The sequence below is a fragment of the Protopterus annectens genome, chromosome 1.part2 (assembly GCF_019279795.1).
Source record: "Protopterus annectens isolate FY-2018-M chromosome 1.part2, PAN1.0, whole genome shotgun sequence".
NCBI lineage: Eukaryota > Metazoa > Chordata > Ceratodontiformes > Protopteridae > Protopterus > Protopterus annectens.
This window is the reverse complement of record NC_056727.1, coordinates 953,166,140-953,193,041: the sequence shown is the minus strand read 5'-3', so window position 1 is coordinate 953,193,041 and position 26,902 is coordinate 953,166,140. Positions and strand designations below refer to the sequence as shown.

At 40.3% G+C, this 26,902-nt stretch overlaps 1 protein-coding gene and 1 non-coding gene across 2 annotated transcripts in view; one reads left to right on the top strand and one right to left on the bottom strand.

Moving 5' to 3' along the window:
- LOC122792184 (microtubule-actin cross-linking factor 1-like) overlaps positions 1–26,902 on the bottom strand; it is a gene marked incomplete in the record, with an annotated part of 3,579,694 nt that overhangs the window by 2,160,712 nt on the left and 1,392,080 nt on the right. Inside the window, 5 exon segments of the mRNA XM_044059907.1 lie at positions 2,754–2,842; positions 11,863–12,015; positions 13,725–13,823; positions 15,168–15,275; positions 25,394–25,477. Of these exon segments, the coding sequence (XP_043915842.1) occupies positions 2,754–2,842; positions 11,863–12,015; positions 13,725–13,823; positions 15,168–15,275; positions 25,394–25,477 (533 nt within the window).
- Positions 6,944–7,015, top strand: TRNAT-AGU. The gene has a single exon. It is a non-coding gene; the product is annotated as a tRNA-Thr (tRNA).

Here is a 26,902-nt window from a genome sequence, read left to right as displayed (position 1 = left end):
AATCAAGTATTTACCTATGTTGGAGCAATTTTGAAACAATACACAATACAGGGAAGTTAGCTGATGTTCACATTGGAGGTTACCCTTGGGATTAACTGACAGAATGGTTTGCAAAGACACTGCTATGGAAGACCAAGTATGGAGGAATGGCACACAAAACCAACTCATGAAGGAATTTCAAGTCTGCCAAAGCCGACTGTTCACCCCTGGACAGAAGTGAGAAGATGGACTACCTTGCTAAGAGGGTACTTGACCATTAAAACTGGAGTAACTATTTGGTTAGATGGATAGACTGGAGTTGCCGGTAAGGCCTGTAATAGTGTGTCAGACATCGGGGATTCTCTACAAGATGCATACAAAGTAAGCAGATCTAAAACTTGTTGTTGCCACCAATGGATCTGAACTAACTTAGCTTGGCTTTCTGAATGAAAAATGTCCATGGAGAACACTTTCCTACCTCGTTTAAACTTAAATACCTACATGTCAGAATAAAGGAAAATGGGTGAAAAATGTAAAGTCATCTTGGGGAAAACTTTGGATGAGAACATCCAAGAAGGATGATGGAGAATAAGTTGCTGCATTTGGGAATGGTTGGGGATGTGAACAGGTTGCAGAAAGGCATCCCCAACGGTATAAAATCTTCTACAACACTAACTTGCCTGGCTTCAGAAAATAGCAACTAAGCCTGTCCACAAGGGAACAGCCACCACAGGAATGTGGTTGGCTTTCAGGCAGTGGTTCATGGACAAAGTCCATTCTCATACCCACATCTGTTCTCAACAAAGACAACAGAGCAAAATGTGACTTCCAAAGACTAGAAAAACATAAGACGACAACTTCACAGAACAAGACAATGCTGTGTTGGACAGGCTAGGACACAGTGCAGAAACTATGGACATGCAATTAATGACCACCCAGGGGGCCAAGTTTAGACCAAATGAAGAGGTCCACCCAGGAGCACAGAAACATCCTGGACTCACTGACAATCTTTAAGTTAAGTTTCCAGCATGTGTAGACAGCATGTACAGTCTCCTTCTGACAGTCAGGGAGGGATGGACTGCACCATGTCCTTATAAATGGACCCTTTGAGGATAATTAATTTATACTACTCAAAAGTCTGAGACCAAAATCTGCCAAGGTCAACATCGAGACCTAGAGTGTTAGCCCTGAACCTGACTCCAGTGGTCCAACACTCCCCCAATAATGGGACTGACACACTCAATGACTCTGGGCTAACTGACTTGCTCAGACCAGCACCAGCAGATAAAGGTGAGAGAATAAGCACTGCTCATCAACTTTAGTAGATGACCATCAGGGATGCCCATAAGCTTCAGAGTGATGGCAAGAAGTTAAATAGCATCATGAAGGCAGGAACTAGGAACTAGGTCAAAATTCACTACTTGGGAAGGAACTTCAGCAACTGACAGCAATGAGGAAGAGCTCAGTTTCAGAGCTGGTTTGTTTTACTTGTTACACTTACAACTGCATGCTGGATACAGCACTTTACTTTTGCTTTGGAAACCGCACATTCTGTATGTTGTCCTAAAGACGCATGAAAAAAATATTGGAATGTTCTAATCCACATAACTGGAAGCCAGGGAGCCACACAGCATCAGCACCCCACTGGTAAAGAGAGAGACAATGACAAAAGTATACAATGAAATACGGCACAAATGCAATTACAATTATTACAGTAAATGCTTACATCCAAGAACCATGCAAAACAATCACATACAACTCATCAAATGTAAGAATACACAAGGCTGCACATTTATGTGATAAATTCCAGCAGTGATGGATTCATACTGGTCAGAGCCAACACTGCCATTCCCAGTGATAAGCTGATACTCCACAGGATAAAATATTTACACGAGAGCTCATCTGGACTCTGGGGCCAATGTACAAAGGAGACTACAAGTAATGACATGCTCTTGTATCACACCATGTTTATACAACATGTGACATTTATATGGCATTATTAACTGTTTATATAATTTTTAGAGTTTAAATCATGACTGTGCGTGAGACCTTTGAAGTAAGATTACAAATGTTAAAACTGCTTGTTTTCTTTTTAGACAACACAACATCCCTAACATGATGCTGAAAGAATGAAGAAATAGGAATAAGGAAGCATATTTTTTGACAAGTGAGAGCCTGGACGAGTTCTGAGGAGAACAGGAAGAGTTCTGCAAGCTAGATGGGGGCAAGAAATAAAGCAATGAAAGGAAGAAGGAACCAGTAAGGGTACAGTCCAACTAAACTTTTTGATACTGCTAGCATAAAGATGCATAACGTGCAGACAGAAGCTGGTATAATCCCCAAATAACGCAGTCAATATGAAAACCCTGGATTGGTTACTAGGTGTAAAGATCAACAACTCAAGAATGAATGGCTAGATGGACTTGCTAAAGAAAGGTATGGATTTACATAATGACATTTAATGTGAGACTTCATCAGTAAATATTTCTTAAGAACTAGGTCGACTTCATCAATATATACTTATAAAGAACTAAGGTCGTAAACATACAGTTGATTTTTATACTGTAATTAGGTTGGGGCAAAAGATGCGACTGTTACAATAATAGCTGTGACTTTGAGTGCTGTGTACTGACTGCCATTGCTGCAAAATTTTCTGCCTGTAGTCAACAAAGTTATTTAAAAAAAGGTAATTTTCCTTTTACTGTCTGGGCAGTAGCTACAAGTCCATAAATTCAAACGTGATAAGCAAACAGTCTTTTCCCCGAGTTACTTACTTGTGACCGTGTTTTGCTAAGAATATTTGTGCTGTTCGAATGGCATCTGCAACAGACTCCTTTTTTGACTCCAGCTCATCTTTGAAGACCTGAAAGAATAAAAGCCAGTATTAGATTATTACCAAAGCAGCTTTTCCTGTTTTCCGTACCTAATTTTCTTACTACCACCAGCTGCCAAAAACAAAAAGTCTGACAAATTGCATTGAAAAGATGTTAAATAGCATTTGAATGAGTGGGAAATCTTTGCTTATTATTAAGTGTGGCTGTGAAGATTTCAGTACAGAAAATGTGTAACAATTAAGTAACCACTACTATTTGAAAAACAAATAGCACAGTCCTCTTAATTTGCACATCGCAGCACAAACTGCGGTGGCATACCCAAATCTTCTTGCATACACCCCCTTGATTATTTTTTTAAAGGAAGGTTTGTTTTTCTGGTCATGTTCCTGGCCTTTCTCTCTTCAGTTATGAATCTAACATTGTCTTTGCTATCTGCAAGTCGAATGTGACCTTTTCAGACATTTAGCTGCAATTCTCCAATAATATAGTGCAATTTATTTCCATTCTTAATTAAGAGACATCTCATTGGTGAAACCATTCCAGACATGCTCCTGAAATGAGATCCAAGAACTCATGTAGCTCAGTGTTAAATTCAGATTTCCCATGAAAATGAGATATACTGTCTGTCATGAACATCCAAAACAGAGCAAGGAACAAATATACTCTAACTTGCTGAAAACCAGCCTTATACGTACCTGCAGGAACTAATGGGACACCTGTGATTATAATCGGCCCTTCTGGGTCATTGGCATACATTACAATCCAGCTCAAGGTACACAGATGGCACAGAGGAAATTCTTCAGAGAGAAAGGCAACTTCTCTAGGCAACCCCATAACAACTATTTTTGATCAAAGAAGTCAACAAAATGTTAGCTACATCTTACTCACCTGGCATAAAGTCTAAAAGTAGTCAAGAAAGTGTAAACTCGCAAGTAATGGGGACAAGGTCTGCAGATAATTCGGAAGAGTTGACTGCTATATGGTGGAAAGGGAGATGGAGTCCAACATACTTTTAGGGATGACGTGCAGTTGCTCCACGTGATGTTGCAGTATGACATTAGAGACAATTCTAACCGAAATTTAAAAAGGGGAATGCAAACTAGAGGAGTTTATGGATAAAATGGCCAGGAAATATAATGAAGGTGGTGGCAGACTTCATTACCACTTTGTCACAATTGTTGCAATAAAACAATATTATAAGATGGTGAAGAATCAATTTGAAAATTAAAATAATCAATACGAATACAAGCAGACTGAGCAGGAGGACGGGATAGAAAATGGAATGCATGTAACTAGCATTCCTAAATGAGCAGAAGGAAAGCAACACACTAGATTCTTCAACTAGAACTCATAGCAGCAGCAAGGAACTTAGGAACATTTTAGTCATAATCGCTTTATATAAATCTGGATGGGAAATAGCATGTTTAGGGAAAATTGTGCAGAATTCACCATGTTAGTATAAGTTATGTCGTATACATGCCTATGACCACTATGGTTCTCATCAGTGTACATAAGTAGTAATCACATTACAGTGCACAGTAAAAAAGGGTGACCTATATATGGATTTGTAAACATACTTGGCTTTGAGTTTGACAGATGGTCCAAGCTCAGTCACAGTTATAGACTATCCAGTGAAGACCACCTCTGAATTATGATAGTATTTTATTATTACTATGGTATGAGCAATTTGTGCATGATCATATATTTTGTTATTACTATAGTATGAGTATGCAGTTTTATTTGAATGAATGGTCAATGTGCCCAGATTTTTTACTTTGATGTAAAGCTGAGGTTATAGGAAGACTTAAGACTTCTTGTGGTAATAAACAAGCATTTGGTTTATCTTTTTTTTTTTTTTTTTTTGAGATAATATGGTAGTGTTATAAAAGGCATAATTCTGCCTGCGTGCTGGGTAGTGATAACAAACATGGGGTGAAATGTAAGTCATGTACTGAGAGGACTGCATTTTATCAGATTACCTGCAACAGACTGGACTGCTTTGTGGTAAGTATTCTGTCCTAACAAGTGACATATGGGTGTTTGTATGCCCTTGCTATGTATTAAAAGCTTCCCAAGGAGTTAAAATTACAAGCTCAGTCTCAATCACCCCATCTCTCTCTCTAAAGGTGTTCACCATAGGGACCAGTCTTTTCTCCTATAGTAATCTCCTTGTTTATAAACCCAGTCTCCTAACTGATCAACTGCATCCACTAAGTATCATATATACAGGCCACACAATGATCTGCAGGTCCATTTCATTCTAAAAGTTGTTTAACTTGAGGAAGAACTACATCAACTCTCTACATGGCAAAGACAAAAAAACTCATTTTTAAGTAAACATTATGGAAACTACTAAGTAAACAGACGGACATAAAAAAGATCAACGATCTTCAAAACAAAACAAAAACAGCAATATAGTTGACCTTGCATCCTTGGATACAGACCAGTTTGGCTATGTAAAAGGCAGATCATGCTTGCTCCACCTTGCTGAGTTCTTTGAAATGATTACAGAGGCCATGGGTAAGTATAATACAGTTCACCCTACTTGTTTGGACCTTGCCAAGGCATCTGATTCTATCGCCCATGAAAATCTCCCAAATCAGCATTAACCCATACATAATTTACTGCATTTTGTAACTAGCTGTCAGCCTGGCTATCGGTCAGACCATTAAGGTACAGAACATTTGTTCTAGACAGAAAAAGGTCACCACTGGTGTTACACAGGGCTCTGTCATGGGTCGCCTCTTCTTTGAAATACATTTCTGCAGCCTAAAAGTCTGTATTAAGGCAGTATGACTAACCACATTTTCTGATGACTGCAAATTGGGGACAGTTATCAAATCCCATTCTGATACTCAAATTCTCTACAGCAAGGGCTTTACCAAACTGCTTTGTGTATTAATCATGCGCTTACCCTCAATACCAACAGATACTGCATAGTTTTCTTCATTAAATCTAGTATCAGTACTATACTTACTACATGGATACTATTCTTCTTAAATCTGACACAGTTCATCAGGGACTTGAGTACATACACTAATAACATACTCTCTTTTGACCACCATAGTTCTGTTGTGGTTAGAAAATCCTTTTGCCTTGCACAACGTAGCCTTCATAGGATCTCCTCAAGGTCCAAAGAAGCTACAGTTCCACTTGATTCATCCTTTATTAGGCCCATCACTGAATATAATGCACCCTTTTGTATGCACCTCACTATTAAGGGTCCTCAAATGCTTCCTCAGCAAGAAAATCTCAGGTCTCATCTCAGTACCTTTAAGTACTCTGATAGTCTAAGACCTCCGTCTTTTTACTTATGTCAAACAGACTCCTGAGGGGTTACCTCTGTTTAGTCTTCTAACGTATGAATGATAAGCACTCTTTGAACTCTTTCACCTATACAGAAGCAGTGGTAAAAGCAAACACCCATTTTAGAGACCTAAACATACAACTATCATATCATTACCTTTAGATGGTGACAGAGATACCCAAAGCCAATGTGTCCCCCAGTTTTGGGATAGGGTGCTCTTGCCTACTAAACAGACTACTGCTCTAGTAACCTTTAAAATCAGTTAGGACAACTAGAAGGGTGACTGCAAATTTTCATCAGAAGAGTCTGTTTAATGAGAAACACTGTTACTCTCCCAGTATTGGCTGACATAGCTGAGATTTTTGATGGCCTCCTTTGGCCATAAACATAGTAAGAACTCATGAACTTCCTCTGTACCCCAGAACTTGCACATAAACCTCAATAACCAAACATCCCTAAATGTCCAGATATCTAGATAGATTAAGGCCTTAATTTTCAACAACATCATAAAGAAATAACACAGGCTAAAATTAATGCACATTATCTAAGCAAGAAAGATTTTACTCTTTCTGTCACTATAAGGAAGGATATCAATCGGCAAGAGGATACTTTGCATCTGTTGTAAAGACTTCCTGTAACCGCTTCTCCCTCAAAGAAGAAACTCACAGGCCTCAAAGATACAATTAACAACATACAAAGATTCACTACCCTGTGCCCGGAACTAAAACATGACTGCCAAGTCCTCATAAAAGTAAAATGGCTACCTAATAACAGGTACAGTGTACTACTATGTTCTTTGACCTTTAAATTACTTGGCATTAGTGGCCTTGTAGCTCAATGTTACAGCACTGGTCTAGTAAACCAGGGGTCATGAGTTCAAATCTCATCAAGGCCTCTACTTGTCTTATGAACTTAATCGATAACTGTTGTCATTCTTTGGCAGTCTTCTCTCGCAAAATACCTGTAATTATAAGCTTGGATCACTTCTAGCTTTCATAAGGGCCCTTGAGAGAAACTAGACTGCACTGCACTGATCACTGTTTCGAGAACATAAAACTGATTTTTTTTTTAAACTAACTTCTAAATCTAAAATCAAACTTACAAATACTGCAATACAAATGACGTAGCCAGAAACAGTTTCCTCCATTTAAAACAAATCCATTTTATAACCCCCCTCACAAATTAAGTCACATACCACAATAAACCAAAGCTATTCTTTTGGATTTTGAAGTAAACTTTTAGCTTCCTTCATGTTTTTAATGTCTTGCAAATTACACAAACAACTTACTCAGTTTTGTGTTACATTTTTCGGTGTTAAATTTCTAGGAAGAGTGCTCAATGCACACATTAATCTTATTAAAACATGATTAAGAAAATATATCATGTTTATACCCATGTATATGCTTGCAGTCATATTATAATTCACAAAAAGTTAAGGCATCCTCACTGTAGACTTTGATGGCTACTAAATAACCCTGAAATGCAAAAAATAACTCTTTCCACACGTAGCTAGCTTTAAGTCCTATGCCTGCATCTAACCCCAAGTTATTTTGCAGGTAAAGCATGACATTAAAGAGCAAAGCCTGTGTACCACATCTCTATTAGTTTTCAGAACACTGAACACACTTATCTTGTGCAATGCTCTATTCTTTTCTCACATACAGCACACTAACACATATTTGCTTCTGAGCTTGTTTTCAGAACAGAGTGAATTGCAACCACTGCACAGGTGAAGTTGATGAAGTTGCAATTCAATCTCAAATATATAAGCTACATTAAGAATTCATAAGGCTGCAGCACATGTTCTTCTGTCTCAGCACAGCAACTGATAAAACACTTCATCTCCAAATAGTATGAAACATGCTTCAAAAGTTACCAGTAGCTGGTTTAAAACTGATGTCCTCTAGTGATGCTGCCATTCTGCAGTTTAGTTTCTATGCAGAAGATGTAAGTCACCAGTTATTTTAACAGATGTTAAAGTCCTCATACATTCCAAAAAAACAGAAAGTAAAACTGGAGAACACTGCTACTTAGAAAGTTACGGCAGTTTCACATCTACCTGCTGCCACCCTAATCAACTTTTTGAAAGTAGTCAATTGTTCTCTGTTACTGTCACATTTTCTACCTTCTTCATTCATATTTCAACAAAGTCTAAACAACACAATGAAGAAAGCTTCTTGAAACCTATTACCAGAAACACCACCGCATAACCCTTACTACTATTACATATAACAATAGCCTTAATGATGAATTTAGATCCATTACATGTCTTTCCAGTATTATACAGAATCTGAGGATCTGCTACAGAACCTGCAACTACAACATGGGTGCATTTTGAAAATTAGTTAAACGGAAATAATTGGAGAACCCATCCATCTTCCTTTCACGGATCAGAGGGATACTACACCTCACCTTTGCCCACACTTAAACACATCTCTCAACTGTCCCAGATTTGTCTAATATTTTTGTCCTGTTCCTTGTAAAGTTTTTAATTTTCTAGTAAATTGCTTAGGGTTATATACTTGGTCAATAATGCTATACAAACCCTGTTGTTCTATTAACTTTCAAAGCGAATTAGAGTAATATTTAAAAAAAAACATTGACCTCGATTTTTTTCCAATAAAAGAAAAACTGGTGTTGAAATAACTAACAGAGCAAAAAGCAAAAACAACATGAAACTACCCAAATGGATGTTTATAGTGCAGCATTTGACAAATAAAAATATGAACATAGTGGAAACAGCAAACATGATGCTAACAATGAAGAATACTGGGCTTTCTATAACTACATCAATCCCTGTTCTGGATTTGCACTTATGCAGGGTCCACTATTCTCCATTTTCACTGACCAGACTGACTCCTTCCCCCCTGCAAGAAAAAGACAATACTATTTGCTCATTCCCACCCTCCTTAGATGGCTTGGATGATTAGCTAAACAAAAATAGTCTAGGCTATAATAACAGCTTCATCCTTCTATGCTATGAAGTTAATATGGCTGGTCAACGTTCACTGCCTTGCACTGTCTGTGGCTTTCCTTTTGTTTTCTTTTTGAAATATCTTGGGATTTGATCTTCCTGTACTATTATGACAAGGCATGAATCTGTGCACATGTGAGCAAGTGTACAAGATACCAGAAACCACATGCAAACGACACACATTAATCTGTCAGAAAATAGGTTTCATAGGTAGGTACTAGGCTATCTGCCTAGGAGCATTTATAAGCCTAGCCAGAATGTGTTGGCTTTCGCCTCCCTTTTAGATTAGTTTCCTGAGCCTCTGTCCAGCAGGGTCATTGAAGTGATCCCAGGGGTAAATTTATGATTTCCTATCCACTCATCAAGATTTCTCTTGAAGAGTCAGTGAGGGGCTTTGCCTAACATAGATTGGGATTCTATTCCAGAGCGGGGGAAGTCTCTGGGACAGGAATCTATCCCTCCAGCATGTCCTATTTATTGTTGTGCTGAGGTTTAAATCCCTGGAGCGTGTGGCTCTAAGAGATTTGGTTTTCTTGAGGTGGAGCATGTCCATCAATTCCGGGTTAAACATGGCCTTGTACGTCAGGCAGAGATCACCTCTGAGTAGGCGGTAAGCAACCGAGTAGAGCTGGAGTTTCTTTAGTCGAGCTGCATAGGGCATCTGTTTGAGGCCCACGATCCTCTTGGTGAGGTACTTCTGTGGTCTTTCCAGCTGTTGCAGGTGTCGAGTAAGGTACATCCCAAATGGGGCATTGTACTCTATTATGGGCCTGATGACCGATGAGGAGAGGGGCACAATGACCTCTCCATCTAGATGTGAATCCTTTTGTGATTAGGTGGGCTACATAGAAGGATTTTCTAACCACTTTGGCAATGTGATTATCAAAGGAGAGGTTGCTATCTACTTGGGTCCCCAGATCCCTAATTACATCTTCCGTACTTAGTGGATTACCACCTATGTGGTAGTTTGTGGGCACTTTGTTTTTCCCAAAGGGGATGACTATGCACTTTTTGGCATTTAGCTTGAGGCCATGGTTCTGACACCAGGTATTCATCTCTGTGAGACCCTTCTGGAGGATGTCTGTGTCAGATGGAGAGTCGATTATGGCCCCCATTTTGCAATCATCTGCAAACCTGGTCAGCCATAGTCCTCCCGTGCTTGCTTGTACCTCAGAGAAGTATATACCGAACAGGAGGGGTCCCAGGACTGAGCCCTGTGGGATGCCACTTGTAACCGGTTTAGAGTCGGTCATGGCACCCGCAACTCTGACTATGTCAGTTCTATCCATGAGCCAGTTGGCTACCCATCTCATGACATAGGGGTTAATGTTCAAACTGGTAAGCTTATCTATAATGCCAGAGTGGGGAATGGTGTCGAAGACCTTTGCGAGGTCCAGGTAGGCTGCGTGGACTACCTTTCCCTCATCTATGGCCTTGGTAACTGTTTCAAAGAAGTCAACTAGGTTTAGGAGGCAAGATCTGCCTTTAACAAAGCCGAATTGGGTAGGGTCCAGTGTCTGGATGTTCCCAATGTCTTTGTTAAGGAGTTCCATGATGATGCGCTCCATAGCTTTGCAGACTAGGCTAGTCAGGCTTATAGGGCGATAGTTCCCAGGATTCGTTGTGGCACCACCTTTGGGGAGCGGGATAACTGTTGCTGTACGCCATTCTTTGGGTACATAGCCTGTGGTAAGGCTGAGTTTGAACAGTGAATTTAGTTGAGGGTTTAGTTCATTTTGGAGCTCGTGTAAGACGCAGCCTGGGATACCATCCAGCCCATTGATGCTGTGTTTTTGGCTTTGGAGAGGGCCGTTTTCACCTGTGCGTCTGTGATGTCTGGGGCTCTACATTCTTCTGGGATGGACATGGGCCCTTTTGGGGGGTGAGGGGGTGGTAAAGTTTGCACTGAACCTGTCAGCCAGGATGTTGGCAATGTCAGTTGGTTCAGTACATTTTTTGCCATTTTGCACTAGCTCAGAGCAGATCTGAGATTTGCCACCTAGATTCTTGACATAGCCTAAGAAGGCTTTGTGATTATCTTTAGAGTCTTTGGCAATTTTTCTTTCGAAGCTGGACTTGGATGATTTTATGAGGGATCATAGTTTCTTGCTAATACTGATCAGGGATGCCTTCCCTTTTTGGGATTTTGCTCCATCATATAATAGTTTCCTCCTCCTGTTGTATACCTTATTTATGGCCGGGGACCACCAGACTGGTTTCCTCTTTTTGGAGGAGTGAGTCTTGGTTTTACTTGGGATGGCTCGATCCATGCATTCCTGTAGGTGGTCATAGAATGCATCTGAAAAGGATTCTGCGGTTTGGGCAGCATTATCCTTTCGCAAGGGGGCTTTGAAACTTTCCACCTCGGTCTTGAGAAGTGTGAAGTTTGCTTTTGAAAAGTTTATCATGGTGGTTTCCTTGACTGGGGGTGGGGTCGGGATGTGGATGTCCAGTGTGATTAGTTTATGGTCTGTTCTTAACAGCGAGGGGTTTACCTCTGGTGTGGAACATTGATCCCCCATGTTGGTGATGATCAGTAATATTACAGAGGACCATCTGCCTTCTGTGGAAGAAAAGTTTTTTTTCATTCTGTCATTACAATGATGATGTTTGAAATGGAGATGAAACAAAGTAAGAGATGCAACCATCTAATACCACACAATTCAAATTCCAGCTCAAAAGTATATTCCAATGCAAATTTAAGTACAACATAGCGGTACAATCATTAGGACAATCATATAGCGTAATGAAAATAACTGGCTCATTACCTGTAGTTCAGAATATGATTTCTCAAGATCTCCAGATTGGTCATTCTTGACTGCCAAAACCTTCTGTTGCAGAGCCTGCCCTACACCAGACACCCATCCAAGAAGTTCGTTCATCTTACCCACATGCTCCTGTTTCTCTTCTTCTACCACTTTCTGTGGAATTAAATCATCAGCAATGTGAAAATCTTAAAACAATCATCCATGGAAATAAAATCAGTGATGTGAACTTCTTAAAATAACAATCCATGAAAACAGAATCGGGAACATGAACAACATAAAACGCACTCCACTATGTGTTTTAATTTATTTCTCTTTCACCCCCATTTAACAGCAAATTAATCAATCCTTTCATATGCTTAGACCCATATTGCACACTACAGATGAGAGATGACACACACTCAAGAACTTTATTAATGCCATACCAGCAAAACTCATCTCAAGATCCCTGCAATACTGTTGATAGACAGCTCACCACCCCCTTCTGTTGTGACCCTAGGGAGCTGTTCTCCAAGTTCTGGCCTACAGCTTCAACTGTGGTAACCACGCTATATGCCTCAATACATGTATGCACTGTCATGTACATGACTGTGAGGAGGAGAGTGTATGGAATGAACCACACTATTGTCAGTTATGGTTACTACCTGGGACATGTACCCCCTTCAAATTGGAAGGATGGACACAGGGGAATCAGTGAGTTGAAAAGTTAAAAAGGACCCAAATCTGAAGTCCAGAACAATGAGGTTTTCAGAATGAAAGGTTTGGAATGGGAAATATTGAAAGGTATCGATGGCATGCTATTGTTTGGCACCTGGGATTTAAGCAGCATGAAGCATTTTGGGACAAGGATGCTCTGGTTGTAATAGCGCTTGTCCTGTCTTGGAAGGCACCCTGTGGTACTACAATATGTTGGCCAAGAAGAATCCATCACCCAGAAGCAGGATAAACACCATACTTCACCTATAGAAGCACAAAGGCAAACATGGCCACCCAAAAAGCAACAGAAAGGACAACCAGGGATACAGGAAAAAAAAAACACTGAGTATATGTGTAACCTGCATCAACCGAGGACTATACGAGTCCATGATGCAGACAGGCTGATCAAACAGGGAATCAATGTTGTTAGATCTGCATTACTAGAGATTCCACATGTTGCGTATTAAGATCAGCCTAGTCAGTTCACTCCAGCCCTTACTTTTACTGTAAGAAAGATAAAATGCTACAACTGTCAGCAAAGCAGAGACAGAACAAACAAAAATAAAGTACATAATTATTCTTACTCACAGAATCTATTGTCATTTTGACTCCATTGTTCAAATTAACCAATTATCTCAAATGCTACATTAAGCTAAAATAAACCAACTCCTATTTCTATAATATTTTTATCAGATGTTATCCATTTTGTGTTTACTAGCTTGCTGCACAACACTGCATTATAATCTTCTGAACTTTTCCATGATATTCAGCTGTCCTACACTCTCCTTGAGCCAGTCTAACACCAATTTCCTGTAAGAATTTCACCTATCTACAACCTTTACTTATTTCTGCTGGAGTCAGTATTATAAAAATCAGATGCTGTATAGCAAGATGGAAATGCCCAGCTCCCTCTAACTTTGAAAATGATACGGGTGCAGTGATAATCAATAGGAACTGTTAATGAAAAAGTATGCACATCGATTGGTGGACATTGCTACTTGATAAGATATTAGCTAGATTGTAATCTACATACAGCATAACACACTTCTTAGAACTTTGAAGCAACAGATATTTTTACCATGGCAGCAACAGTTCAGTGAAGTGACTAACATGCATTGAAACAATGGGCATTAAATGACCTATAATAACTGCAGTTGATGTAATCTTACCTCTTCCTCCTCTAACCTCCGGAGTGCATCACTTATGTACTTAACGTGTTGTGTTGTCAGTGTCACCAGAGCCGTGTAGCGGGTACGTAGGTCCATAAACTAGCAAAGGAGGAACAGAACATGAATCACACATTAAGTTACTAACAGTCACTCTGTAATAAACAGTACAATACCAAATCAGTCATGAAGTTAATAAACATTTACAGAAAACGCTGTTAAGTGGAAACAGCCAGAATGGTTAGAGGGAATTTTACTAACAATAAAATGGTCTCTCTCCTTTTGGAGTAATACTGCATCACAGAAAGTCAGAGAAAGTCAAGCTCTGTAATGCTTCTGCTGGAAGCATCAAGCCATTGCTACTCATTTCATTCTGTAGTTTAGGTAACTAAAGGGTCCTATCAGAACTCCCAAGTGTCTTTTGCAGGGCTCATGTTGGAGAAAAGCAAGTTAAAGGAATATATTCAGCCATGTACACATGAATGGCCAGCCAATGGCAGAAGGTCTATTTGCAGTATGACTGCTCTTCTACCATAGTGACGTACATTTCAAAGCCAGCATTAACTGATCTATGTAAAAAAATCCCAATGACATGGCAATCAATCCTACTTCATATGCTGCTCAGCATGCACTGTTACCAGCTTTACGTCTTTACTACAGTGATATCTCCCTTGTCCATGATCTTTCATATTACTACATTATGCAGAACTTCACCCCGAACTATAGTATTTCTTTCTCCTTGCTCTACACCACAGCTGCCCCTCTTTTAGTTACCTTCACAGCACACCTGAAGTTCGGTACGACAGACTCATCTCTCCAATATTCAGTACATGGTGCAGTCTGGGCACAAACAGATCTCTTAGCAGGACACTGTTCACCTTTCAGAGGGTATCTGGGGTTAGGGATGCATCTATTTTCCAAATATTACACAGAGACACTTGCATCTCTCATTCAGAAAGCTATATAGAAGAGCATATAAGGCACTGGAATTTGTCAATGAGTAGAGAAAAGGTAAAATAACAAACCAGCAAACAGCCAGAAAGGAAAGAGAGGCATTTGTCATTTAAAAAACATGTCTTGTCTTTCCTTTTAAAGGCTACTCAGGCCAAGCAACCAATAATTTTACACTGGCAGTTCCAGGATGGATAAATTTACTTAAGCCTTTTGCCTCAAAGACAAGACAGTACAAAATGCTTTTTTTCAGCTCTTTTCAACTTGGTATTTAAGTTAAGGTTTAAGCCATAATCTATTAGTTTCAGGCAGATGTTTTTCTGTAGTAATACAAGTAGTAAATGCTTACCTGATTCCAGTGAAAATGCAACTTGGGAGAGAAAAATTGAGGACCCTTAATATAATACTTTGTAAAAGCTCTTACTGGACTCGGTAATAGTTGGTTACCAATGAAATGGATAAAAAAGTTCAAAAACAAAACCTTTTTAAACTCACCTCTTGAGTTATGGAATCCGATGAAGAGTGCATTCTTCTACGCTTAACAGGAGACTTCTGTTGGGACTCTACATAAGCCTGATATTTCATTAGCTGCATCTCATATTCCTAAGAAAAAATACAACGCAATTAATGCAATGGAATATGATTACACAGGGATACTGAATAGCAGTGTAAAAATTAAAATGGATAAAAACAGACAATGTATCCACCCTGGTCAGCACCAGTGTGATCTAGGATTTCTGAAAAATCCACATACATAAACACCTCATTAAAACACTACCTACAGGAATGGACTGGATAATGGTTGCAAGAGGGGTAGTGTAAACAAATATTTGAAGTTATTTAACTCTCAAGTTATTTTTTTTTTTACAAGAAACGCTCCTATTGACAGACGTTAAAGACAGACTTAACACTAAGTATTACTCTACACTATCTCGTTCGTAATATAATAAAGAGTTGCTGGCACATTATGGAAAAATTCTTTGCCTCTGCCTAAAATCACTGACACGTATACGTTACCCGAGAATATAATAAGAGATTAATAACATCATAGATTCCTGGAAAATAAATTAAAACTGTTGAACAACTTCTAGAAGAAGTAATTCAAATTTCAAAAGGCACCATCATACTAGCAGCTTTTAATTGTATAGTGTCATCAAAGGATGCAAATACAAAGTACAGTTGTGTACACTTACCATAAATGTAGATGTTCGAGTGTATTCACTGTTGCAGTCATTACATTTGGGTAATCCTGCTGGCAGGTTGGCCTCAGTTGGCCTGAATTCCAAAGTCTTGGGTCCTGCGTCGGCTGTCATCTCCCCTTCCCCGACGTCAGGTGTATAAAAGCAGCAGCCGACGGGATTTTCTTATAGTTTTTCTTGCCCCAGATGTCAGGTGCCCCCTACAAGGGTAGCTAAAATTTCTATGTATATATAAAATTACATGCAGCAATATAAACTTTACCTTCATCCACAAGCAAATACATCACATAGGTTGCATAAATCAGAGAAGGAAAGATAGGTTCCATCAGAAGAAAAAGGGGGGGTGGCGGGTGTGTAACCTGGACTACAACAGTGAATACACTCGAGCATCTACATTTATGGTAAGTGTACACAACTGTACTATGTTCTTCATGTTTCACTGTTGCAGTCATGACATTTGGGTAGATTTCCAAAGCTATGGTTGGGAGGCTGGAGCTAAACAGCATTAGGAGCGGCTATGAGACCCTGCAGAACTGCAGTGGCAAAGCCTGCCCTGGATTTAGAGTAGAGTAGAGTGGCAGATGATAGTGCTTTGTAAAGGTGTGCACTGAACTCCAAGTAGCTGCCTCTAAAATGTCCTTAGTTGGTACCCCCCTGAGAAAGGCTGCTGAAGTGGCTGCAGCTCTGGTGGAATGTGGCCTAATGCCCTTAGGCACTGGCTTGTCATGGTATAAGCAGCAGAAATGAATGCAGTGGCCTATCCACTTTGAAATAGTCTGCTTTGAGATAACCTTTCCTTGTGATCCTGCAGCATATGCCACTAGTAATTGCATTGTCTTTCTGAAAATTTTGGTTCTGTCCAAGTAGAATCTAAGCTGTCTGTGTACGTCCAAAGAATGCAGAATTCTTTCCCCCTTGTTCTGTGGATTTGGATAAAAAGTTGGCTGATGAATGGTTTGCTTAAGAGCCACACTGGACACCACTTTAGGCATAAATGTTGGGTTTGTCCTCAGGGAGACCCTGTCCGGATAAAAAATGATAAAACGTTCCACAGCCATGAGTGCCTGTAGCTCTGAAACTCATCTTTCAGAAGTTATTGCTAGGAGCAGAGCTGTTTTCCAAGATAAAACCTTTATATCAGCAGTAGCAGCTGGTTCAAAAGGAGGCAGGATGAGTTTTTCCAAGACACAGTTGAGGTCCCATGCAGGCATTGGTGATCTCCTTGGAGGCCTTAAATTTTTGGTTCCTCTGAGGTACTGTTTTAATAAGGGATGAGAAAAGATTGGTGGCTCTGCATTGTAATGAGCCGAAATGGCAGAGGCATGAATTTTAATAGATGAGAAAGCTAGGCCTTTGTACAGCATCTCAGTTGAGTATTGTAAAATCTGAGGAATATTTGGCACAGTTGTATCTGTTCCTTGTGCCTGGTTCCAAGCACAGAATCTCTTCCATTTTCCAGCATAAGATTTTCTAGTACTAGGCCTCCTGGCTTCCAAAATGACATCCATCACAGCTTTGCTGAGAGTTGCGTTTTGTATGACTGCATTATCCGCCATGCTGCCAGGTTTAAAGTCCTGAGTTGGCTGTGCAGGATCTGATTGTTTTGCTGGGACAGTAGATGCGGTCCAAGCTGGGCATTGAGACAAGCTCCTTAATATTGGGTACCAGTGCTGGCAGGGCCAGTCTGGTGCAATCAATATCATCTCTGGCTTCTCCTGCCTGACCTTTAGGAGTATCTTGGGGAGGAGAGGCAGAGGGAGAAAGGCATATACCGATAGGGTGTCCACTTTCCATGCTTGTCTGTGACACTTCCTTGTGCAGAATCTCTTTAGTTGGTAGTTGTGAGGGGAGGCAAATAGATCTATGTCCGGGCATCCCCATTTTCTTGTTATCATGCTGAAGACTTGTGGATCCAGCTGCCACTCGTGGGGATCCATGAGGTTTCTGCTTAGTTCATCTGCCAGAGTATTTTTCCTTCCTGGCAGGAATTGTGCCTGCAGATGTACTTGGTAAGTCAAAGCTGTATCCCACAATGTCATGGGTAGTCTGCAAAGGGGGCAAGAATGTGCGCCCCCCTGCTTGTTTATATACCACACGACCGTGGTGTTGTCTGTCTTTATCAGTAGTTGTCCTGGATGAAGTAGGTCCTTGAAGGCTGTCAGGGCATTTTGAACAGCTAGCATCTCTTTTTGATTGATATGTAGATGCATTTGGTTTGAGGGCCATGTTCCCTGAATGCATCTTCCTGCCATGTGGGCCCCCCAGGCATAATCTGATGCATCCATTGTTAGTGTCTGCCTGGCTGGGGGTAATGTGAATGGCTGTCCCTTGTTTTGGTGACAAGCCTTTGCCCACCATCGAAACTCCTGTTGCAGGCAGGGAATGAGAGTAATTATAGTTTCCAGGCTGTGGCAATGTTGAGTCCAAACACTTTTTAGGTACCATTGAAGTTTCCTCATATGCAGTCTTGCATATGGAATGAGTAGGATGCAGGATGCCATGAAGCCCAAAGCCTGCAGAAATTTTCTTGCAGATAACTGGGCCTTTGTAGCTAACATTTTGAAATAGGTAGTCAGTTGCCTTTGTTTGTCTGGCATGAGATAAGCCATCTGGGGAGCTGTATTTAAGCTTGCACCCAGGAATATTATCTCTTGAGAGGGTACTAGTTTTTACTTCTTTTCACTGACTGTGTACCCTAGGCATGTTAGAAGTTTTTTCACAAATGCCAGATGCTGTAGAAGGATGTCCTTGTTCTCTGCTTGAATGAGACAGTCGTCCAAGTAAGGATATATCTGTATTACTCTTAGTCTGCAGAAAGCAATTACTGGTGACAGGCACTTTGTAAAGACCCTGGGCGCAGTAGATAAGCCAAAGGGCAGTGCAGAGCATTGGTAATGCATTGAGCCAGCCTTGAATCAGAGGTCTGATTGGGACATGCAGGTATGCCTCTTTTAGATGTAAAGTTACAAGCCAAGTGTTCTTGCCCAGCATGGGCAGAAGCTGCTGCAAAGTCAACATTTTGAATTTTGGTATATCCAGGAATGTGTTTAGAATCGATAGGTCCAGTATTGGCCTCCAGGCCTTGTCCTTTCTGGGTACCAAGAACAGTCTTGAGTAAAATCCTTGCCCCCACTCTTGCTCTGGCACTTGTTGAATGGCCCTCATGTCCATGAGGGATGAGACTTGTTTTTGTGCCTCTGCCCACTGATTTTTTGGCAGATCTGGCCAGCCATTTGCTTTGGCAGGGTATGGAAATGGAACTTGCAGCCTTGAGACATGATATTTAGAACCCACTTGTCCTGGGTCATAATGCGCCAATTTTGAGAAAAAAGTGCTAACTCTCCCCCTAAGGGTACAGCCTAGAAATAAGTGCTTGGTGTATGCAGTGGGAAGTCATTGAGACTGTTTCCTGTAAGGTTGTGATTTGTCTTGTCCACTTTTGGAGGTAGAAGCACCCCATTGCTTTGACCTGTATGAACCTTGCACCTGGGATCTGCCTCTATGGCATCTGGGTCTGCCCCATTGAGGTCTGTCTGACACAGGAAAGGACCAATTCTTTGTTGGCCAGTGTCTACTACACCTAGGTGGCTGTACTTGTAAGAAATCTTTCACTGTTTGCATAGGTTTAGCCTTGTCCACCATTTTCTTTAATACTTCTTCTGCCTTAACACCAAACAAAGTATCATGTTGTAAAGGAGCATCTAATAATTTAACTTTAACATGATCAGGCAGATTTTGTTCCTTTAACCAAGCATGCCTTTTAATTACAGAGCCTGTAACTGCGGCCCTGCAGGAGGCCTCTAAAGAATCAAAACCACATTGCAAAGTATGCTTTCCAACTTGTTCAGCTGCATGCAATATATCCTGCATTTCCTTGTTTTCTGCACATTCAGAGTTTAACAACATTTTCTGTTTAAGCAATGCCATGACATGTTGCTGATATTTGAGCATATGAAACTGACAATTTAAGGCCCTTACAGCCAAGGTAGCAGATGTGTAAACCTTTTTCCCCCATCTATCCAGTGCCCTAGAATCCCTGTCAGAAGGGGTAGGGTTTTTTGCAGCGGAAGCCTTAACTCCCTTGGGACCCTGACAAATTGTTTCTGGGTCTGCAGCAGGGTTTTTAAAAAGGAATTTATGTGAGTCAGGAACCCTGTAATATCTGTCAGGCTTAACAGGAGCTGGAGGCAAGGAGTCAGGGGTAAGGCTAGACTCCGAAAACACGATGTCTAACACAGGAGGGATGGCTAGTGGCTTGTGCTGAGGTAGTAACAAAAAATCCCTGAGCCTCTTTTTAGAGTCTGAAAAATCTTGGCTCTCCCAGTGGAAATGCTCCCTCATGGTATGTAAGGTTTCCCCAAAAGAATAGTCCTCAGGAGGAGAAGCTGAAGGTATGGAATCTTCAACATCAGAATCCTCATAGGGAGGAAAGGAATATTCCTGATCAGAAGAGGAATAAGAAGAAATGGAAACCTGATCTGAAGATTCATAGTCAGTCTCTTGCCTAGGCCGCTAATCAGGAGGGGGATGGGAACCTCTGATCAAGGTAATCAAGTCTTCGGAAATTTTGAGCATCTGTTTTTTGGGCATGGAGGCCTGTCCACGTGGCTCGAGTTTGCTTTTTTGCCTTTGAAGGTGCTTTAGTCTTTACCTTTGAAGTCACTTTAATGTATAGATGTTTGGGTCTGAATACACCCTCAGAAGCCGGTGCCTGCTCAGCGGCTCCGGACCCATCTGAAGGAATAGCGTCCGAGGCTCCAATACCTTGAGTTTCCAGTGGCATGGCCAGCTCCACGTGGGAGTCGGTAGCGGCCTGCGACTCTAAAGTAGTGGTTGTTAGGGGCTGCGAAAGCACCTTACTGAGAACCGGCGAACGGCTTAGGAGAAGCTTCGTCATCGGGTTTGGGCCTCGGCTGTCTTTCTTTTTCTTTGCGTTTTTTGTGAACTCCGGTAGGCGGATGGCTTTCTGACGACATTTCTGGATAATTAAACCTGCATCCAAAGTAGTTTAAAGCAAAATTATACCGACGCTTAATAGTGCGTTGGCTAAATCTAGCACAAAACTGACAACCCAGAAAGTTATGATCAGGGCCTAGGCAAGGAATACAGTAAAAATGAAAGTCCTTATGAGGTATTTGCTTCCCACAAGAAATACAATTATTAACTTTTTCTGACATCGGTTCTGGAGCAAGAAAAAAGTTTCCCCAACAGTGTACTTAGCTTTATAGAAGACTTTGGATCTGAAATTCGAACTTGAAAATCTCAGGAGTCGGCCGACTGGCACTTGCGAACTGCTTCTGCTTCGGGCACCACGCAGCAAGAAAGACTAAAGAAAATGGCGTTGACTGCTTCTTTTATACACCTGACGATCTGACTTCAGCGAAGGGGCGACGACAGCCGACGCAGGACCCAAGACTTTGGAATTCAGGCCGACTGAGGGCAACCTGCCAGCAGGATTACCCAAATGTAATGACTGCAACAGTGAAACACGAAGAACATCAGGTAAGTGGAAAATACAGGCATCAGCAAAGGCACTGTTAAAGTTCCCCAAACTATTTCACCTAGGGACATAAATGATTCATCAGATCCAAAATGCTACCTAAAGAAGACTGACATTTCCAAGAGTGGTACATTGCTTTGCATCACACTAGCATGCATTCAGTAGCATGTGTGTGTATATATTCTGCCACAGCGCTTGTGTGTGTGTTCTGCCACATAAGGGAACACAGGTCAGTACTGACTTAAAAATGCATATAAACCCTTAAGAAGTCCACTGAGGAAAATATCTTCTGCTGTTAGTAAAATTTACTGATTATAAAAGTATTTTGCTGAGAAACCCTAGGTTATGTATAAAAAAAACAAGCATTTTTATGCAACTTATGCTGTACTTGTAGCAATTTACTGGTGACATCTGACAAAAATTTCATCCTTAAACCTGATTTGTTTAACCTGGCCTTTGGCGTCCACCCTCGTAAGCAAGCAGCTATTACAGATCTGATTTTTTTCTTTAATCTTTGATTTATTTATTTTTTGTGGAACTCTATCCTACAGCTTATTAGACAGACATAATTGACACAACTTAAGCAACATGGTGCTCTGCACATTGGAACACTACGGCCCCTGGTTGACTCCCACAATACTTTAATAACAAACTACCATCTTCTTATTCTGCTGATTGAAACTGAACATTAAACTCTGACCTTCCCCCCATCATTTCTCTTTTCATATTCATCTGCTTCTCTCTCTCCATATTAGTAACTGCATTGCTTTACCTCATCTCTCTTTACAAACCTTTCAATAACATCTCTTTTCCTAGCCAGTCTACTTCCTCTGCAGTGTACCTGCATGCACAACATATTACTCTACACATCATCTTTTTTTCTCTGGTTTTAGAACTGTATATCATTCCTGTCTCTGTATTTGATGCAAACTCCTACATAACCTACATTTTCTAATCGCTGTACCCAGTTATGTGTTTGTTATATTTTTCAAGATTCAAAGCGATCACTGTTACAATTGACTTATTGAAATGTTTTGTCTGCACCGTCTAGTTTTGTTAACTGTTTCTTTTTTTGTATATACTTTTTGATCTTATCCTTAAGTGATTTTATGAAAAATGTGTTAAACATTTCTGTTCTTGCCTACAATGTGTATTTTTTGCAAAATATGTTAATCCCCTGTATTTCTGTGTAATATTTTTATCTTTGTAATGGAGCTTTTCCCTCCAGGCTTCTGCTGAAAAGGAGTTATATTTTGCCGTTTGACTATCCCAGTAAACAACTGCACATAAAAAATGTATCTTTGTTTAATTTCATTTTAGCAGTTTTATTGCTCGCAATGTTAAGACAGTAAGCATTCAACAGATCCGAATTTAAATACAGTAATATTCTACAAGAAGGTAGTTTGAAAACAGTAAGGTGGCTTTTGCACAAACCTAACATGAAAACCGGTTCACAGAGAGATGCTGATGGCTTTCTCTAAGTTTGTGTTGAACAACGTTTTATAATTACATTCATAACTTCACTAAACTGTCACAGGGTTTCCAATGATTCCAGGTATTTGTGCTCCAATTTACTATATAAATAACAGTAATAAGGATGTAACACATTTTCCAGACATGAAGTTTCCCACTTTATACATTCTAACACTGAAAGTTCTTATGTCTGGAGAGACAGATTGCAACAATGGCACAAATTTGTTCAAGTCCTGAATTATTGCTATCCACCATAAAAACTGAATTTAAAAATTGAGAGTAAAAGTACATTTCTGAATGCATCCATTTTTAAATATGTTTATAAATTACACTCCAGGATTTCTAGGAAGCTCATATCGGCCAATAATTTAATGAGATACAAGGCTGCCTACTCTCTCATGTAATTGGAATTATTCCCAGAGGACAGTTTTTCTTATTGCTATACAATCACCATCTGAATATGATGTAAATGTAGCTATGAATCGGCAAATTAACTTCTTGAAAGAGTATGAAAAAAGTAAGGAATTCCAATGAGAAAAGGGAGAGTGGGGCGATGGTTCCCTATTATACTAAATGGTGCACAGATAAAAGGGAATAAAACAGAAGACAGTGTACCCTACACAGTACTACAGTTATTTCCACATACAATGCACTTAGCTGATAAGTGGAAAAAGTTATAACTGGAGATTAGTGATGACAAATAAGGAGGTAGCCAGAGCAATGAGTGAACATCAAGTTTTCTGTACTGATTTGCATGTGACAGCATTGCAAACATAAGGGCCAGCACTAAAAACATGCAAGAGTTTAATACCAACTTAATGGACCAATAAGTACTTTTAACCGTACAACATTAGTACAGGAACATTACTGACAGACGGAGGTAACAGATGAGTGACTACTAGCAATGAATATTTGGACTGTTTAACAGAGAAGCATACTATTTGGCTAGTTACACTTTTCTTTTTCATATTGATAAAATAGACAGAAATATTCATCAATGTATTCTCGAACATTTTTAGCATTAAAAATGGCAATAAATTTAAGGTACTAGACATTCAAATGAGCATATTTATTACTCTGTGGTTGGATGTCCTCCAAAACCACACAGGCAATGGCTATCGGGGGGGGGGGGGGGTGACATTATTCAAGCAGCCTTAAGGTTGAGTTTGTCCTGGCTATGAGAATTTTAGGATGCATTTAATAGCCACAACTCCACCCCCAAAGAAAGGTAACAAGTTAACAGCATTACCACGTGGCACAATGCTGTCATCAAATGAATGCATGCTCTTATGCATCTACTAGGAAGGGTACCAGCAATCAGCAGCTTGATGAGCCTAATGCCTGTCCCTGGGCCATAGCTTTTTAAATTTTACACCCCTAGCCCAAAAGAAACTACCACATTCTGCGGCAATCTCATCTCATGTTACCCCAGAACTGGCACTTCAGTCTCACTCTGCCAGCTACATCAGACATCCAATCCACTAATCAATCCCAGTTTAACTGGGTCACACAGTTGGAACGTTATCCCTCTGTACCATTCAGGCTAACTACATGACTGAAAGTTTGCTTAACTTCAGCTTTAAATTTTAGATTATATGTTATCTGCAGAATCTCCACCTGGCAGCTATTTTGTTAATAAACTGTCGCTCTATCAAAGGAAGTGACATACAAGACTTGATGCATGCAGAGCAAGTGAGTTAAATTCAGCTCCATCGACCAGCTCTGCCTTGAAGAAAGTGATCTGCTGGAAAGACCAGTACTACGTGAGCAGTGACTGGATCTTCACTTACTTGTTCGCATACATAAAATGATGCCTGTGGTATCCGTTTTGCTAACTGTGAGTCTGGACCTTAGAGAGAGTTGAAATGCTCAAGAGCTTGTCTTTCACATTTTAATAAATGTTCTTTACCAAATCTTTGAAAAGGGTTTTCTATTTTACTTGCCTTAAAGTATTAATGGATGAACATATCAGTGAAAATGAATGCGCATACTGGTGATACAATCAGCTCTGGCTGTCTGGCCTGTCAAACGAATATGCATATTATTAAGTATTATGCTAAAAGGGAAACTAAGTTAGTTCTTAAATGTTTTTGATTCCCAGAAAATCTGCATTCACTGTTCCCGGTTGCAGAATCCCTGCTGGCTGAATCAGGGCTCTGACTGATACAGAAACCTACATTCTGCAATACAGCACATGAGAAGAATCATTAAGCTTGCCACAAATATTCAGTTCACATTCACAATTAAGTGGTGTGCCCAGGGTGTGCTTAAAATAAAGGCATGCAGAGCGCAGTACAAAAAGGAAACAGCATTCAAAGTTACAGATGTTGGGTGGATAATTAATAATTTTTCAATGAATCTCACCCATCAATCACTTCACTTTGTAGCACCATCCAATATGGCAAGCTGCCTACTGTACAGAAACTAGCAGAGTTCAAAGCATGCTATAAAACTGCATTTTGTATTATAAAATGAGTAGTGAAAAAATAAATAAAAAACATTTTACACCAATAGGGGAAAACAATGCTACAACACAAAAGGAAATCTACCTTTACAGATGATGAATACTGCTGAGAGTACTTCTGACACTCATCCAGCTTTGACTGATTTTGCTCAATTTCAGCGACTAGAGCCTAAATCACAGAAAACAGTGAGTTAACATTTCTTCCCCAGATAATGAACATCAAAGTTGAGATGCCACTCCTGTCACACTATAAAGCTGGCGCACAAATCAGTAAGACTAAAGAACACCTCCACAATATTCAAGGAAGTTTGTTGATGGACATTAATACAGATTGTTCTTAATTGTATTCAAAACAAGATGGTGTAGTTTTGCTAAATATCAGTCCAGAAACACAAAATGTAATACATTCCATAAATGCATTATATCTACATCTGCAGAACATAGTATAAAAAACAGCAACAAAAAAAACTAACCCAACTGCTAAACTATGTGACAGTAACAGTTCTAGAGAGAGAGAGAGAGAGAGACAGACATGGTAACAAATGTCTGTGCATGTGTAAGAAAGGTGGTGAAGTGGTGTTGGGAGCCTGAATATTTTTGAGGACCCTCTCTTCCTCTCGGAAGGGTACATTCGTTCCTTCTTTCTAGAACTGCCTTCATGATCGTAAACAGAAGTGCAGCACATAAACAGGGCAAGGATATTATACAACTTTGGTTATAAATCCCACCTAAGGAGGATGCAAAAAGAAAGCAAATATAAAATGTTCCCAGATAGACAAAGGAAAAAAAGAAGTTATGTACTCGCCATAACTTTCCAACTGAGTAGTTCTACTTCATTTGTCTTCAACCTGTGGGTATCGGATCCGAGCCGGCAACTTCACAAGCATCTGCTCCAAGCTCCTCCCCTTACCCAAAATACACCACCACTACCTTCCAACCCTCAGATCAAGTTTCCTGCACCTTACACTGAACAATCCCAAAAAACACCTTACACACCTAAAACCAGCTAACATGCTGGCCATATTAAGAATGGGAGTCGTGAACGGATCTACACTCCTTTGAGATGCCCAAAAGGAAAAATGCTTCCATTTGCTGCTTTAAATCTTCCTGGTGGACGACTTATGAGCTGCCACCAGAATAGACCTGACCGAAGAAGACAATCCAGGAGTCCTAGCAATTAAGGGAATAGGAGCAGCCAAGCTGTGAGCCTCAGACTGTCCAGATTCGGATGAAGGACCCTCGAAGGGTGCGAAATGAGATCCTGAATGGGAACCAAGATCCAAGGCGGAGCTAGATGATGACACCAAAGGAAGGGAAACCATACCTGGCGAGGCCAAAATGGGGCAATGAGGATCACTTTGCTCCCCAGTCAACAAGCTTCCTGTAGAAATTTCGGAATAAGGGGTACAGGAGGATAAGCATGGACTAGAGCGTTTCTGGGGGGCTCCCCCAGCAGGGGGTTCAGAGAAAAGAACTCACTGCACTTCGCATTGGAAGGAGATGCAAAGAGATCGCAGCAAGGCCGACCCCACTCTAGAAAGATCTGCTCTGCGACTGAAGGCTTCAGAGACCACTCATAAGGCATCAGAATAGT